Source organism: Taudactylus pleione, unplaced genomic scaffold (genome assembly GCF_031769625.1).
Source record: "Taudactylus pleione unplaced genomic scaffold, aTauple2 ptg000086l, whole genome shotgun sequence".
NCBI lineage: Eukaryota > Metazoa > Chordata > Amphibia > Anura > Myobatrachidae > Taudactylus > Taudactylus pleione.
Genome location: NW_028284488.1, coordinates 1,415,634 through 1,433,722, shown reverse-complemented (window position 1 = coordinate 1,433,722; position 18,089 = coordinate 1,415,634). Strand labels below are relative to the sequence as shown.

Below are 18,089 nucleotides of genomic sequence, written 5' to 3'. Positions count from 1 at the left end.
TACAATATAACTGCAGTGGGCACAAAATACAACTACACAGACCGCAGTGGCTGGTAAGGCTATAGCGCTGTATAACCTGGCCCTTGGGAGAGGTATACAGGGAGACTGTACCCAGCGTTCCCGGAGACCTGAATGTAGAAAATGGCTGTCGTGAGTCTCAGAGGGGGCGGCCTGAGCTGGGGGAAGGGCCGCAGGGAGAGGGCCTTCTCCCCTATGCTGACTTTAACCACCAGGTCCCCTGGCCTTACACATGCCCTGGCGGTCTAGTGGAGTCCCGGACGAACCGGTGTCCACATCAGCGCCTCCGGTCTGTCTCCTAAGACCGGAGGTAAGACTGCACAAACACGCGGGTCCCCGCAAGCTGGGATCCGCCTTACCTGCCCCTTGAGTCCAGGTTGCAGTCTGGGGTCCGGGGAGCCTCGCTAGCTAGGTCTCCCTCAGAGCCCCGCCGAAAGTACATAGCCATGGGCTGGCGTCACGGCGCTGCGGAGGGGTGATAAGCAGCAGTGCAGACTTCCAAAAGACTGCTGCAGTAGAATAAATGAAACTAAAATGAAATCATAAAAATAAGCTTGAGCAGTTTAATAACAGCCCTCGGTTTAAACGGTAATCCAGCTCCTGCCGGACACCAACAAAACAGAGTTGATCTCAGGCTGTGGGCGGGGTATAGAGGGAAGGACCGGAGCCCAGGAATTGAATGTCCGGTCCTCCAAGTCCCACCTACACCCCATTGCCTCCCTGTGGAGCCCTATGGACCCTGAAGAAGAAATGTATTTAACTTTGGTAAACCTCTAACAGGAGGAGAACTAGAGTGTGAATGGGTGGCATACCAAGGTTTAACAATATAGTAAGAGAAACGATTTGTAGTACAAGCAAATAGCCATATCTTTAGGGAAAAAGAAAATAGAAAGACTTGGAAAACAGCTATCATCTCAGACACTCTCTCCTTGGCCGTGTAAAAAGCCATGAGAGAAACTCCACAACCACTGTATCAAGTGCTTTAATAGGAGTTTTTTATAATGCCACACCACTAAATTAAAACAATTGAATCCTAATGGATTAGTCGAGGATTGTATGGTAGTCACAAATGCATTATGTCCTCCAAAAGTCTTTGGCTTTTTCCAGAGAAGAGTGGCAGAGAGGAGAAAACTGAATCTCAAAACAACTATGTTTTATTCAATTATCCAAACAATCCTGCAGATGGACACGAACATAGAAGCAGGGGACCTCCTCTACTTACACCAAGAAACAGAAGCACATATGACCCTATGATAATGAAATGGACTAGATCTAAGCATGATCTATACAACTATCTGGGAACCCCTTTTTCTAAAGGATCGCTGCTGTAAATGTCACAATTTAAAAGCCAGAGGCTTAAAATAGTCCCTAAGTTAACAAATTCTGTTTTAAGGTACGACAAACACCCTGACATAGTGAGAAAACAAGAGATATGGTAAGAACTTAACTTTGTCGAAGTCCATAGGGTGACCTTGGGGTATAGCTGGATCCTGGATCCTCGGGCACCACGGAGTTAAAGCTTTTAGCTGCTCCCAGGATGCACTTGGGTCCATCCTCCTCTATACCCCGCCCCCGAGCCACAGGCACCTCAGTTGGTAAGCAGCCAAGGCCGGAGGAGGAGACGAAACAGAGAGAAGGAAGACTGGAACACACAAGAACCATACTCACAGAAATGGGAGACTGAAAACCGGTGACCAGTCACAGAGCCCATATGATGCCAGATGCGTCAGGGCGGGTGCCCTGTGGACCCTATGGACTTCGTAGAAACAGAGATAACAAAGGTAAGTTCTTACCATATCTCTTTTTTTCTACTTCAGGGTCCATAGGGGTCCACAGGGTGACCTTGGGGATGTCCCAAAGCAGTCCAACTAAGGGCGGGGATGCTCCTGTGCTGATAGAACCCAGCGCCCAAAGGATGCATCCTGAGAGGCAAAGGTGTCAAACGCATAGAACCTCAAAAAGGTCTGAATGGAAGACCAGGTGGCCGCCTTACACAGCTGAACAGCAGAGGCGCCACGGCTAGCAGCCCAAGAAGGGCACACAGACCGAGTGGAATGAGCCTTAACAGAGGCTGGAACAGGTAAACCCTCCTGCATATAAGCCGCAATAATAACAGAACAAAGCCAACGGGCTAGAGTATGTTTGTTGGCAGGCCAACACCTCTTGTGAAAACCAAAGAGGATAAACAAAGAATCCGACTTCCTCACAGAACTAGTCCGGTCCACATAAACCTGGAGTGCACGGACAACATCTAAGGAAGCCTCCCCAGCCGAAAGATCAGGCGACTGAAAGGCTGGTACAACAATTTCCTGATTAATGTGGAAAAAAAGAGGGACGACAGGAAAGCGCCCCCAAATCCGAAACCCTCCTGGCAGAAGCAATTGCCAAGAGGAACACAGTCTTAAAAGTTAGCCACTTGAGCTCCACTGACTCCAAGGGCTCAAAAGGAGGACGCTGTAAGGCCCGAAGAACAACCGCCAAATCCCACGGGGCCACAGGTGGCACAAAGGGAGGCTGGATTCTTAAAACACCCTGGAAAAAGGTGTGTTTGTCCGGCATAGCAGCAATCCTGCGCTGGAACCACACCGACAGAGCAGACACGTGCACCTTAGGTGAGGAGAGATGTAATCCTAAGTCCAAACCCGACTGAAGGAAAGCCAGAATACGCGAAACACGGAACACCTGGGGATCATATTTTCTGGCCTCGCACCACTGAAAGTAAGTGTGCCACACTCTATGGTAGATCCTCGCGGAAGCAGGCTTGCGCGCCCTCAGCATGGTGGTAATAACGGAGCTAGAAAAGCCCAGAGACCTCAGGACGGCTGTCTCAAGAGCCACGCCGTCAAAGATAGTCGACCCAGATCCGGGTAAAGACAGGGCCCCTGAGACAACAGGTCCCGCCGTTGAGGTAGGAGGTACGGAGCGTCGATGGACAGGCTCCGCAGATCGGAGTACCACGGCCTTCTGGGCCACCAGGATCAGTGTGCCTCCGTCCTGTTTGAACTTGCGCAGGACTCGAGGCAGAAGATATCGGAGGGAACAAGTAAGCCAGGTGAAACAGCCATTTCACCGACAGCGCGTCTGTCAGACTTGCGCCTGCATCCCTTGTCCTTGACCCGTACACGGGCAGCTTGTAATTGTGACGGGACACCATCAGGTCCAGCTCTGGCAGCCCCCACTTGTCCACGAGTAGTTGGAATACCTCTGGATGAAGCGACCATTCCCCGGGATGCACGTCGTAACGGCTGAGGAAGTCTGCCTCCCAATTGAGGACTCCTGGGATGAAGACTGCCAAGAGCTGGAAGATAGCACTCTGCCCAAGCCAGGACGCGGGACACCTCCGACATCGCAGCTCGACTGCGAGTCCCTCCCTGGTGATTGATGTACGCCACCGTGGTGGCGTTGTCTGACTGCACCTGAATGGCCCTTCCGTGAAGAGCGGTGCCGGACGACTGCAGGGCTCTGTACACTGCTCGCAGTTCCAGGATGTTGATGGGAAGAATCGCTTCCTCCGCCGACCAACGACCCTGAAGTGACAAGGAGCCTGTCACCGCCCCCCAACCCCGGAGACTGGCATCTGTCGTGAGCAGAACCCATTCCGGGATTCAAAAGGGGCGCCCCTCGAGGAGATGAGCCGTCTGTAGCCACCAGGCCAGGGACAGACGCACCTCAGAGGACAAAACCAGCATCTGAGAGCGGATCCTGTGTGGCAATCCGTTCCATTCCGAAAGAATCAGCCTCGGCAGGGGCCTGGAATGGAACTGGGCAAACTCCACCATGTCGAATGCCGACACCATGGACCCCAAAACTCTCATCGCTGAGTGCACCGACACTCTGCCACTGCTCAGACAACTGTGAATCCGCAGCTGTAAGGAGGAGACCTTCTCTGGAGTCAGAAAAATACGTTGCTGACGAGAGTCCAGCAGGGCCCCCAAATGAACCATCTGCTGTGATGGGATGAGGGAGGACTTCTTCCAGTTGATCAACCACCCGTGCGCCTGTAGACAAGCGACCGTCAGGTGGAGATGCTGGATCAGTACCTCCGGGGAGCTTGCCAGCAAGAGGAGGTCATCTAGATACGGTAGCAACCGTATCCCCTGGCTCCGAAGATGAGCCGCCATGACCTTGGTAAATACCCTTGGTGCCGTGGAGAGGCCAAAGGGTAGAGCCCTGAATTGGTAGTGGTTGTGGAGAATAGCAAACCGCAGAAACCGTTGGTGCGATGTTGCTATAGGCACATGGAGGTAGGCGTCCTGGATATCCAGGGAGACCATATAATCCACCGGTTCCATCGTAAGAATGATGGAACGCAAAGTTTCCATCCTGAATTTGGGAACCCTGAGAAACCTGTTCAGGGACTTCAAATTGAGGATGGGGCGATGAGAGCCATTGGCTTTCTGCACCAGAAACAGCGTAGAGTAATACCCCATCCCACGTTGAGATTGTGGTACGGGGTATAATGACCCCCGCCGTCAGCAAGGCCTCTATGGCTTCCTGAACCTGCAAGGCCTTGTTTTTTTCCTGAGAAGGACTCGTGCAAAAAAACTGGCGAGGCGGCCTGTGCCGAAAAGACAGGGCGTACCCCTGGGAGACTACTTCTCGCACCCAGGCATCCGTGGTGGTATTGTGCCAGCACTGGGCGAATTGAAGAAGTCGGCCTCCCATTCTGAGGTCCCCCCAGAGGGAGGCCCGTCCCATCATGCAGAAGGCTTATCTTCTTGCTTGGAAGAAGGGCGCCTAGCACTCCAGGCTTTCTTCTTTGGCTTTGAGGCGGTCTTGGTTGCGGACTGCCTTCGGAAGGACTGACCCTTTGCCTTGCCCAGAACCCGAAAGGAGCGAAAGGCCGAGCTCCGGACCTTAGCAGGTGTCGCAGCAGAAGGGAGGAAGGCTGACTTGGATTTTGCCAGGGTATCTACTATTTTTTCCAGGTCCGGACCAAATAGTAACTCTCCATTAAAAGGTAAGGCCTCCAAGCCTTTCTTTGAATCAGCGTCTGCTCTCCAAGACCTCAACCACAAGGATCTGTGAGCAGACACTGCTGCCGCCGAAACCCTAGAGGTCAGCAGGCTAGCATCCAAAGATGCTTCTCCAATGTAGGAAGCGGCATCTCTCATCTGTCCTAACAACGCCCTCTGGACATCCGGAGCTTCATCTGTAAACGTATCCTCCAAGGCGTTAGCCCAACCCTCAATGGCCTTGGCCACCCAGGAGATGGCCATGGACGGCCGGGCTACAGCCCCTGAGAGAGAGTAAATAGACTTTAGACAAGTCTCCACCTTCCTGTCCGTAGGATCCTTCAGCGAGGATATAGACGGCAATGGCAAAGTAGCACTCCTGATGAGGCGTGTTACATGGGAATCGACCGCAGGCGGAGTTTCCCATTTCTTACAATGCGCCTCCGGAAACTGATAATTGGACGCCAACCGCTTCTGTGGCAGGAATCGCTTACTGGGCGTCTGCCAGGCCACCGCCATGTGATCCGTCAACTGATCAGACAAGGGGAATGCTGCAGAAGTAACCTTAGCTTTTTTAAAACTAGGATACCTCGACTTGGGAGCGGGTGCCTCATCCTCAATCAGAAGAATGGCCCGCACCGCCCTAACCAGAGCCCGCACATTGATGGAAGACTTACTGTCTACCTCCTGGACTGAGGCATCCTGCACCTCACCATCATCCGAGGACCCCTCAGAGTCCGAAAAATGCGCTGCCTGCGCCATAACTGTGCGTTTAGACGCCCTGGGGGGCAAGTCACTGCGCAAGATCGGCTGAAAAGCCGAAGATGCTGCCGCCAAATCTTGGACAGTGTGGGAAAGCGCATCCACCCAGGGTGGAGGAGCTGCCACAGGAGCCTGAAACGGCACCACAGCCTGCTGCGCCACAGGGGTGGACTGTATATACATTGGCAACCCCGCATAGGGACCAACAGGCTGAGACCCCGGGGGAGTCTGCAATAATTGTGGGACACCCGGGGAATGGGGGATGGTAGGCTGGGGCAACGCCCTAGTAGGGATGGCAGTCGAGACCGACAGACGGTCCGCGATGGACACCAGCACCTGGGAAAACATCGCCCATGGTGGCTCCTCCGACATAGGAGGTTTAGACGTACCAGGGACCTCCTGGCACTGTCAGCACAGGCCGTCCTGTGACAAATCCTCCCTATCCACTCCTGCAGAACAGCGCCTGCAGGAGAACAATACCGTAGCCACGGAGTGCTCAATCTCCTCCTCAGACATGACAGACTATATAATTAAATATACAGTTATGACATAGGAAGAAAACGTGCGCACTCACCAGTGTGCTGGACAACAGCCCACAACTGTAAGTGACGGACCCCACAAATACGTGATCTATATAAGTGAGGTCAGTAGAAACACCCTTCCCCCGCACACCTGTAGGGCTTGTAGGAGAAGGAAAGGGATAGGTATAGGCTGACAGTAAGTAGAAATTAGCACAGACAGGCAGCACTAGCAAAAGTCACATACCATGCAGGAAGATATACTCACTGCACCTTTCCACTACAATCGACCTGCCCAGATTCAGTGTCTGGGAGGGCTATAGTGCTGTGTACACTGTCCTTTTGCAGGGGAGAGGTACACAGGGGGACCGGTCCGCGTGCTCCCTGAGAGTATCTGCGCTGCCACTAGAGAAAACGGCTGCTGGAGACCTCAGAGGAGGAGTGGCCGAGTATCTGCAGCTCAGCGACGCCAGACTACTAGCTGAAAGGCGCGCTGAGCTGAGAAGAGGAGCCGCTAGACAGGGAAGGCTTCCTCCCCTGGCTAGCATATTAACCCCCGGGTTGCCGGCATCCCGCTTGCCGCGTTATTCACCCTGGTGGTCTAGTGGTCTGGCGGGGTATGCCTCCAATGGAGGGGGAGCCCGCCGCCACCGCTAGCGCCCCCGGTCTGTCCCCTAGACCGGGGGCATGGGACTGCGTTTAAAAGGAACCCGCGCACCGCCGCTAATCAGCGGTGCACAGCTTACCTTGATCTCCCCGGCGTCTCCGGCAGCAGTCCCGGGGGAGACCAGAGTCCGGCTAGTACAGACTCTGGCTTCCCCCGCCGCGATCCCCAGTTCAGTACTGGCGTTGCGGCGCCAGCAGGGAGGAGCGGCAGCGTGGGCGTCTGTACAGACAGCCCATCGCTGCCGCTCTGGAGAAAAAAAACTGTAGTAAAAAAAATAAAATAAATAAATTTAACTAAGTTAAAAAATAAAAAGCTTTAGGGGTCTGCTCCTGCAGCCCCCCGGCGGGGTGACCAGACTCCGGCCGGGCACCAGCTTAAACTGAGGTGCCTGTGGCTCGGGGGCGGGGTATAGAGGAGGTTGGACCCAAGTGCATCCTGGGAGCAACTAAAAGCTTTAACTCCGTGGTGCCCGAGGATCCAGGAATCAGCTATACCCCAAGGTCACCCTGTGACTCCTATGGACCCTGAAGTAGAAAATCCATGTGACATGTCTTTGCTAGATGGTGCCACTATAAGCACCTAGTCCCTAGTCCCTTTCTCTTTTTACCTTTTAAAAATGCACAATAGCATCTCCATCAGTGGGAACTTAAATAAATTGGGTGATAACATACTGTCGTACTGTCACAGCGTTTATAAGAAATGCTCCACCTTGGGGTTGAAACAGGGTGCCAACTTATTATCTGGCTGATCTGTCTGTTCACAATCTGCCGGAGGATGTCTGGGATGCATGACAAATCTCTGGGATGCAGGACTATCGAGGTAATTGGCTTCCCAGTTTAACACAAGTTGTATGAACATGGCAGAAATTGCTGGTAGATTTTGTTCTGCCCATCGCATGATTCTGATCGGTGTGTCCTGACCTGTGTGAATTCCTTATGTGCAAAAGTAGGGAATTAAATCACACTATTAATTAAGCTTAGCTTCTGCCAGGGACAAAACAGGCAATGAAGAGCAACAGCCCTCTGGGGTCGAACGCTGGCATCAATTGCCACAACTGTTCAATTCCATATGCTAAAAGGATAGTTCTTGTTGAGGCTATCGTCCCTCAGCTATTAAAGTGGAATCTTACACATTCTTGGAGACAGACTAATGTCTTGTCTGGTCAAGTAATAGTGTAACTTGGCTGAACCGAAGGAGAGAGTTATGACCTGCCAAATAGGAACATGAAGATCCTATGCTTCCCCAACATCTAGAGAGGCCAAGTACTTGTTGGCCTACATACCGTGGATCACTGATCTGAGAGATTCTATCCGAAAATGATCCACTCACAGTCTAGTTATCAAGGCGCGAAAATTCAGAAATTGTCCAGAAGGAGCAGTTTAGTTTCCGAACAAGAAATAAGTTTTAAAACTCCAGTTTCCATTCCAGCGATGGAACTGGAGCAATAACCCCTTTCCGAAAGGAGAGAAGTGACCGCCTGGTCCAATGCCACCCTCTTCTCCGCATCCTGGGGAAGAGTGGAGGCGAAAATAAAAAACGCCTTGGTGTTAGAACGCGGAGGTCGATGACGTAACCTCTGGAAAGGATGCCTAGCACCCAGGCATCCGAGGACAACTCCACCCTTGGTCCCTGAACTGGAGCAAGCGCTCTCTGACCTGTGACCGGACTGGGTGGGAAGAGATCCAGTTAGCAACTAGGCTTCTCCGGAGCCTTGGCTCCAGAGCGCCTGTTAGTACCAGAAAATCTGCACCTAGGAGCCAAACCCCTGCAGGTGAAAAATCTACCTCTTGCAGACTGACCTCTATTGGACGCTGCACCTCGAAAAGAATAGCAAAAATCCCGAAAACACGGACCCTGCTGTTTTAGGGCAGCCACAGTAAGAAAAGTGTTTTTCCCTGATAGCTTAGGCCATAATAGCATTTAACTCTGGATTCAACGTCCATGTCTCAAGCGTGGATCCAAAGCTCTCTCCACGCAGAGAGAGCCATAGCCAAAACCCTGGAAGCCGAGCACGGCCTCACACAACATATTCAACTGCACCACAAAGCTGTCCCGCCCAGTAATGAATCCCTGGACAAATCACTCTGAAGCCCAGCGACAAGTTTGTCGGCCCATGTCTCCATGGCACGAGACACCCATGCCGAGGACAGCCATGGGCGAATAACGACCCCTGAGCTAATAAAAATGGACTTAAGATAACCTTCCAAATTTTTATCCAGTGAATCCTTAATCCCTGAACAAGAAGAGCAGTGTGCTTAGCTAAATGCTCCATCGCAGTGTCAACCTTGGGAGATGAGAGATGCAACCTTGCGAGGAAGAGAGAAATCTTGCCCGGCGCCTTCCAGGCCTTTTCAACGAGGTCCGAGTAGGAAGGAAAAGTAACAATCCTCTTGCGCCGAAGTTTGAACAAACCCACCACCTCTGCTTTGGTATCCAGATCCAAGCAGTCCAGAGACTGCCGCACTGCAATAATGTGATCTTCCACGCCCTAATCCGAGGAAGACTCCAGATCCTTGCTCTCTGGGAGAACCACATCATCAGGAAGTTCACCACCCTTCTCCTCCTCAAACTTTAACGGACCCCTGGAAAAAGGAAGACGCTTGTGTACCTCTCGCAGCCTAGCATCCTCAAACAATTGTACAAGATAAGAGGAAACTTTCTCAAATTCCGACTCTCTACGCTCTATGGTACGAAGCCAGGGCGGATCAGACACCTGCTGGGGAACTGCACCGCGAAGAGCAGGCAACCCATAACCCGCTACAAGCATCACTAATTCAGAGATCGATCCAGAGCCTGTGCCCATGCTGGCTCCGCCAGAGTGGACGAGGCGCCTCCCAACAAATGGACTTCACCAGGGCCCTCCTGACAGTCCGCACACAATGTCCTAGAGTCCAACTGTCCACATGGTCATTTATTATTACACTTGGCAAAAGTGCAGGTTTCTGTTTGTCCGTCACAGTCACCCACAGCGACGCAGGCGAAAAAAAAACAAAACAAAAAAACAGCAAAATTAAAACACAGGTCACTGAGAAACTGCACAATCCCTACCAAGGCAATAATAACAGATACTTAGCCTTCCTGGAGAGGAACTGCGCCTGTGTGTGGTACCAGCCCGCAGTGCCAAGTTCTATTTACAGACTCAGATGCACATAGCATATTAAATTAATCAGCAAAATCTCCTGGTGCATCTTAGTCGCATCACCCTGTGATGCATTTTCAGCAAAAAAAAACAAAAAACTCTAAAGCTGCCCACACACAGCGATATTTTACCCGATCTGGCCGATTCCAACACATTGGAACGACAGATCGTCTAAAATATGCCAAAATCGTGAGGAAATCGTGAGTCCCCACTCACGATGCGCGTCCTCGCTGGTCGCACATCGCATCTTCAGATCTGCCGTGCTGTAGGGCAGATCTGGCAATCTAGGATACAATACAGTGAAAAGTCTGCATTCAGGAGAGACCGTATGAAGATTGGACACCAAATTGTGTGCGTATCGTGTGCAGAGCTGCCGGGGAGAGTTTCAAGGGAAATCGTACACATCAGCTGATCGTGTGCACATCGGTATGTGTGTGGGCACCATAAAAAGCTAGTGGGGTTTCACAAAGCCTACCAGATTACTCTCGACAGGCATATAGCGCTACATGGCATTTTGAGACTAGATGAGCAAGGACACATCTGTATGCTTTCTTGAAGTTTGCACCTTAGGGCCTAGCATGGAATTTGGGCACCGCCCTGTTAAGAATGGTTTTCTTTGTATGTGTCTCTTGCGACACTGATAGACTGCCCTACCTTACTTTCCCTCACAAGCAGACCCAGGAATCTGTACTCTGCACCAGTAATAGACGACCGCAATTTAAATGCCTTCCCCCCCCTCTAGCTGTAATGCAGAGAGAGGAGTCAGTTAGCTAACTGCTCCAGTGCTGAAGAGTCTGATGCAACTTCACCCAGCAGCATGATGCAGTGGCAATGAGCCCATTCACTACCAGAACTAGTAGTAAAGGAATCCTCCCTTGAGGAAAAATCCCAAGTCAGGAGTGGAAGGTGCTTTTCAGACAGCCCATGTTGGTGAATTTAAAACAACTCCATCCACGGTATCAAGTAAGGAGAGGAGTTCCTAATTAAATTAACAGAAGCAGCCAATGCAGCATCAGAGAAACAGTACCCTATCCTAAGGGCAGTCTAAAAAAGACTGAGTAGCATGCAGGATGAGGATAAAGTAGAGGGAGGAGCACAACACATTTAAAATTTGAAGTGCTGAAGACCTAAAGCCAATAAATGCATATTTCCAAAACAGAGAAAATACAAGAAACAAAATCGCCCCACCGCCAATAAACCCAAAAAAGAGAATTAATATATTTTTTTTGTATATACAGGATAGATATATAGATAATATAGATATATAGATAATATATATATATATATATATATATATATATATATATACACACACACACATAGATATATATATTTATAGATATATATATGTGAGAAAGTTTGTGGAAGACAGGCGCCTTCAGTGTACCGGTCAGTTGGACAAAGTTCACAGAGGATTTTTAGATCACAGTATCCTTTGGGAAACTTCCTGAATTGTCCTCACATAACGACCTTCTCGATGTGTGATTCAAAATAAACAGAAAAAAAGAAGAAAAAAAACAGTGTAGCTGATAATAAATAAGTGTAAACGGTGCTCATTCACACTGGAAATAGTGAAAATGCATTCAGTGAAAAAGCACTTCAAACGTGCTCACAACAAGCCAGTTTCCCGCACCAATGATATCAGAAACTCGTACCGACTATTTGTTTTTGTACTTAGCATATATCAGATTCTTTAGTTATCCTGGACTTCCTTCAATTCCATATATATAGCGCTTCTGTACAGGACAATCTTTTCCTGCAGCTTATTGATAGACTTGGGGTAGGGGTGTATGCAGTGCTCTGCCTATGTGTGGCTCCCACAACTCGGTATAATCAGCTAAAATTGGCCAGAGGAGATACAGAGTAGCACGACTCCATTCAGCAGTCACATGCTGCTTCATGCAATAGTTGATTCGGTAATTCCAGGTAAGTTGCAGAAGAGGAGTAAAGGGGGTGCCCTGACAATGTGCTCCAAAGATGAGACCTCTCCAGCAGGTGAGAGGAAATGTGATGGCAGGAGAGAGACCAGAGAAAATGGGATTGGCAGCTGGGGAAGCACATTTTATTTCAGGCTTCCAAAAAAACAAACAGAATAATCACAGACTCAGAGTACCAAAACATTATTGTGCCGCTCCGCTGGGTGCCAACCCATCAGCGTCTGATATCCCACCTCCCCCAGCAACATAATGGGAAGAAGCAGTCCATGGGCCCCAAAACCAATCATATTTAAGAATGCAATTACGCTTCGTATATAAAAATTCGGAAGCATCCTGAGAGGCAAAGGTATCAAATGCATAGAACCTTAGAAAGGTCTGGACAGAAGACCACGTGGCCGCCTTACACAGCAGAACAGTCGAGTCGCCACGGCGAGCTGCCCATGAGGGACCCACAGACCGAGTAGAATGAGCCTTAACAGAAGGCAGAACACGAAGGCCCTCCTGAGTGTAAGCCTCTGAGATAGCTATATGAGGCAATATAGCCAATGTTTGTTTATTGTATGTATTCTTGTGAAATACATATAGGACAAATAAGGCGTAAGAATTCCGAAGTGAACTGGTACGGTCCACATAAATCCTGAGGGCAAGGACTACATCTAAAAGACGCCTCACCTGCCGAGAGGGCTGGAGATTGAAAGGCCGGAACTATAATTTCCTCAATAATGTGGAAACTTGAAACAACCTTAGGAAGGAAACCAGGGCGAGTCTGAAGCACAGCCCTGTCCTGGTGAAATATCAGAAACAGGTGCGCGCCTCTAAATCTGACACTCTTCTAGCGGAAGCAATAGCCAGAAGAAACAGTGTCTTTGCCGTCAACCATTTGAGATCCACTGAATCCAGGAGTTCAAAGGGAGAGCACTGGAGGGCCCGAAAAACTACAGCCAAATCCCAAAAAGCTACCGGGGGACAAAGGGAGGCTGAATCCGAAGGACACCCTGTAGGAAGGTACGGACATCTGGAAGACTAGCAATCCTTTGTTGGAGCCACACTGATAGGGCAGAGACATGCACCTTCAGTGAGGCTAGGCGGAGACAGAGATACAGTCCCGCCTGAAGGAAGGCCAAAACTCTGGAAATCCTAAACACCTGGGGTTTGTAACCTCTGGGACGACACCATTGAAAATATGTATACCACACTCTGTGGTAGATCCGTGCAGAGGCTGGCTTACGTTCTCTGTGCATAGTGTTAACTGCAGAGATGGGGAATCCTTTGGACCTTAGGCGGGATGTCTCAAGAGCCTCGCCGTCAGACGACTCAGGTCCGGGTAAAGGCAAGGACCTTGAGGCAACAGGTCCGGATGTTGAGGCAGCAGGAACGGAGCCTCGATGGAGAGACACTGCAGATCTGAGTACCAACGGCGTCTGGGCCAAGCTGGTGCCACCAGCAGGACCGTGCCTCCTACATCCAAAGAACTCGAGGAAGCAATGAGACTGGAGGAAACAGGTACGCAAACTACCAAAATCGCCTCGGCATCTCTTGTCCTGGACCCGTACACAGGCAGTTTGTGATTGTGTTGGTAGGCCATGAGGTCTACTTCTGGAAAGCCCCACTTGTCCACTAGGAGTTGAAACACCTCTTGGTGAAGAGACCATTCCCCGGGATGCAAGTCGTGATGGCTGCGGAAGTCTGCTTCCCAATGGAGAACTCTCAGAGTGAACACAGCCGATATGGCTGGGAGATGACCTTCCGCCCATGTCAGAATGCGTGTCACCTCTGTCATCGCCACCTGACTTCGAGTACCTCCTTGACGGTTGTTGTACGCCACGGTTGTGGCGTTGTTTGACTGAACTTGCACGGGTTTCCCATGAAGTATATGTCTGGTCAGTTTGAGGGCCCTGTAGACTGCCCGAAGTTCCAATATGTTGATTCACCTGTCGTCCAACGACCCTGAGAAGAGTGCGGACCGGTTACTGCGCCCCCAACCCCAGAGACTGGCATCAGTTGTCAGGATCACCCAGTCAGGAATCAATAAGGGGCGCCCCGTGGTTAGATGAAACGTCTATAGCCTTCAAGACAGGGACAGATGAACCTACGGAGAGAGCACCATCGTCTGTGCCTTTATCTGATGGGGTAATCCATTCCACCTGGAGAGGATCAGTTCCTGCAGAGGCCTGGAATGAAACTGAGCATATTCCACCATGTCGAATATGGACACCATTGCCCTCAGAACCTGCATCGCTGAGTGGCTTGACACCCGGCAGCTGTGGAGACATTTGCGTACTCGCATCTGTAAACTGGAGATCTTGTCTGCTGTTAGAAAGATCCTCTGCTGTTGGGAATCCAACAGGGCTCCCAGATGGAGCATCCTCTGTGATGGAGTTAGGGATGACTTCTTCCAATTGATTAACCATCCGTGTGTCTGAAGAACATAAATCGTTAGCTGCAGATGGTGATGGAGTACCTCTGGAGACCCTGCCAACAACAGGAGGTCGTTCAGGTATGGTAGCAGTCGGACACCCTGCCCCCGCAGAGGGGCCGCCATGATAGCCATAACCTTGGTAAACACCCGTGGTGCAGTAGACAGGCCAATAGGCAGAGCCCGAAACTGGAAATGCTGGTGTTGTACAGCAAACCGGAAATAACGCTGGCGAGAAGGAACAATTGGTACATGTAGGTACGCGTCCCGAATATCCAGCGATACCATAAAATCCCCAGGTTTCATAGCCAAAATGATGGAGCGTTGGGTTTCCGAAGGTACCCAGAGGAATTTGTTCAGGGATTTGAGATTGAAGATAGGCCGATGGAATCTGTTCAGCTTCTGGACCAGAAAGCGTGTAGAGTAATAACCTGTCCCCCTCTGAGGTAACGGGACCGGCACTATGACCCCTGCTTGGAGCAAGGACTGTATGGCTTTCTGGATCTGCAAGGCCTTGTCCCTGTCTGAAGGAAGGTCCGTGCAGAAAAACTGGTGGGGAGGCCTTCTGAGAAATGAGAGGGTGTACCCGTGGGAGACCACTTCTCTTACCCAAGTGTCCGTGGTGGTCTGATACCAGCACTGGGCGAACTGAAGAAGTCAACCTCCCACCCTGGGATCCCCTAGGGGGAGGCCCGTCCCGTGAGGCTGAGGACTTATACTTGGAAGGACTTGGAAGCCGGACGTCTTGCACTCCAGGCCTGCTTCTTGGGCTTGGAAGTCGTCTTGGGGGCTGACTGCCTAGGAAAGGGTTGTCCTTTAGGCTTTCCTTAGGACCAAAAGGAAGAGGCCCGTGGCTTTGTAGAAGTAGATGCTGAAGGCAGAAACGCAGACTTAGCTGCTGCCAATGTGTCCACAATCTTGTCCAAGTCAGGACCAAAACAAGATTTTACCATTATAAGGCAAGCTTTCTAAACCCTTCTTGGAATCAGCGTCCGCCCTCCAAGAGCGCAGCCACAGGGAACGGCGAGCCAACACAGCAGCAGCCGAGACTCTGGAAGTCAGACATCCAAAGCAGCTTCCCCAATGTATGCGGCCGCATCTATGTTACCAACCAGTGTCACCTGATTTCTGGAAACACCAGTAGGGAAGCAGTCCTCAAAAAATCAGCCCACTGCTCCATAGCCTTGGCCACCCATGAAATAGCCATGGACGGTCAGGCAGCAGCTCCTGAAAGAGAGTATATTGATTTCAGGCAAACTTCCACTTTCCTATCTGTAGGATCTTTAAGGGAAGAAATGGAGGACATAGGCAATGTAGCACTCTTAATTAAGTGCGTAACATGAGAATCCACCGCAGGAGGTGATTCCCATTTAGTACAATGTTCCTCCGGAAAAAGGTAACAGTAAGCCAGGCGTCTTTGAAGCTGATATCGTTTCCCAGGAGATTGCCATGCCGCCGCCATATGATCAACTAGCTGATCTGATAAAGGAAATTGTGCAGCAGTAACCTTTATCTACTTGAACATAGCATATTTAGGCCAAGGAGCTGGCTGTTGTTCTTCCTTTATTATTAAGGCAGAACGGAGAGGTCGTAACAGAGCAGGAATATTAATCATAGACCGAGTCTCTACCTCTTGCGGAGGAGAGTCAGAGGCATCCACATATGATGCTTAGCAGGCTTAAGGGGTTTTTCACCCTGTAACATGGCCTGGAGGGCAGTAGATGTGGCTGAAAAGCTCTGCGCTGTGGAAGAGAGAACATCTACCCATGGTGGAGGCACAGGAGGTACCTGCACAGCTGTAACCTGTTGACGCAATCCCTGTGAAGAAATAAGACTGCTGTGGTAACCCCATTGGAGGGAAAACAGCTGGTACCGCCAAACTGACCGCAATGGATGTCAGTACCTGAGAAAAGGAAGCCCAAGGGGGTTCCTGCATGGTGACCGAGACATTAGAAGGGCCTGGAGGATTACAACACCTCACGCAAAATCCATCCTGTACCATCTCCCCTCACCTAAACCTGCATCACATGACCTGCACAATAGCATGGGCGCAGAAATGTGTATATCATTCTCATTCTCAGACATAATGGTAGAGAAGTAATCACACAATATGGCACTGAGTATAATGCAACCACTGAGTATATCTGATACTAGTAGGAAGACAAAATACTGCTCCTGACTGATGCTTGGGGAAGCTGCAGGAACACAGGCTCAAATATGGCACGGTGCAACCACACAAATATATTATAGAATATATTTGAGGTATCAGAAACACCCTAACACCTTGTACTGTTAGGGCATTCGAAAAAAAGAAAAGGTATAGTTATATGCTGACAGTATCAGTATAGAGTGACTGACAGCGCTAGAAATAAACTGCACAATGGCACTACAATTCAACTACTCAGACTCAGTGTCTGGTAAGCTATAGTGCTACATACGCTGACCAGAGGGTGAAGTATGCAGAGGGACCAGACTCCGTGATGTCCTGAGAGAGCTGCAACTAGCCACTTGCAAGAAAATGGGCCGCCAGAGAGCTCAGAGGGGATGTGTCCAGAGGAGGAGAGCAGCTCAGGTAAGCCACACCTCGCAGGAAAGGCGTGCTGAGCTGAGAGGAGGAGCCGCTTAAACAGGGAAGGCTGCCTGCCCTGCCTAGTTATTAACCCCCGGGACACCGGTTCTCGCACCGTTTATGTCCCTAGTGGTCCAATGGAGCGCGATGGCTGGAGCCTGTGCCCACCCCCAGGACCTCTGGTTTGTCCCGTGAGACCGGAGGTAATGACTGCCGCAATGTGCTCGCGGTGACCCAACTTACCTTGTCCCCTGAATCCGGTTTGCAGTCTGGGTCCACGTGGGAGCCGCGCTAGCGTGTCCCCCAGCCGTCCGCCCAGAGACCCAGATCAGTACTGGGGTTGCGGCCTGGAGGGGTGGCGGAGCGATAGTGCAAACGTCCTATGGACAGTCTGCTGCTGTGAGCTCTTTTAGAAAAATTAAAAAATAGTAAAAAAAGAAAAAAAGTTTAAGGGCTGATATGCAGCCCCCTGCATTTACAGTGACCCGACTCCGGCTGAGCACCAACGAAACTGAGGTGCCTCTGGCTAGAGGGCGGGGTATAGGGAGAGTGGACCCGATGCATCCTGGGAGTTAAAATTTAACTGTGTAGTGCCTGGATTTCCTATCCATCACCTACACCCCAAGGTCTCCCTGTGGAGCCTATGGACCCTGAAGAAGAAATGTAGAATACACTTTCAGTATACATTCCAAATCTGTTACAAGCACTTTATGTAACCATAGCTAAATGACAAAGTAGCAAGGCAGGATGAGCAGAGCGAGTCATTCTTACGTATTATGAACAGTGTATCCTCTCTTACCTTCTTAAGTGCTACAACCTGAACAGCACACAGCTCACTCAAGCACTCGGTGATCTTATCCAGAGGCAGACGGGCCAGGACCAGTGCAGTTCCTGAAATGGGAAAGGAGAGCAGGGAGCGAGAACCTTGTATGACTGAAAAATCTTTCTTGGTACATATACAAATGTTTTATTTATGAAACTGGAAAGCAAATCAGACCTGGCAGGTGCATCCTATAACACAAATGGGATAACACGATTATGTTTATGGTACAACTGGATCAATGGAATTTAGATATATACTTGTTTTAAAATGACTCTCTGATGCATT

The 18,089-nt window shown here is 50.3% G+C and overlaps 1 protein-coding gene across 2 annotated transcripts in view; it reads right to left on the bottom strand.

The window, feature by feature from the left end:
• The window catches only part of TNPO3 (transportin 3), a 171,605-nt gene that overhangs the window by 71,524 nt on the left and 81,992 nt on the right, over nt 1–18,089 (bottom strand). For both annotated transcript variants that reach the window (XM_088468653.1, XM_088468654.1), the window contains exon 13: nt 17,781–17,872. In XM_088468653.1, coding sequence (XP_088324779.1) covers nt 17,781–17,872 — 92 coding nt within the window. The remainder of the gene's footprint in view (nt 1–17,780; nt 17,873–18,089) is intronic.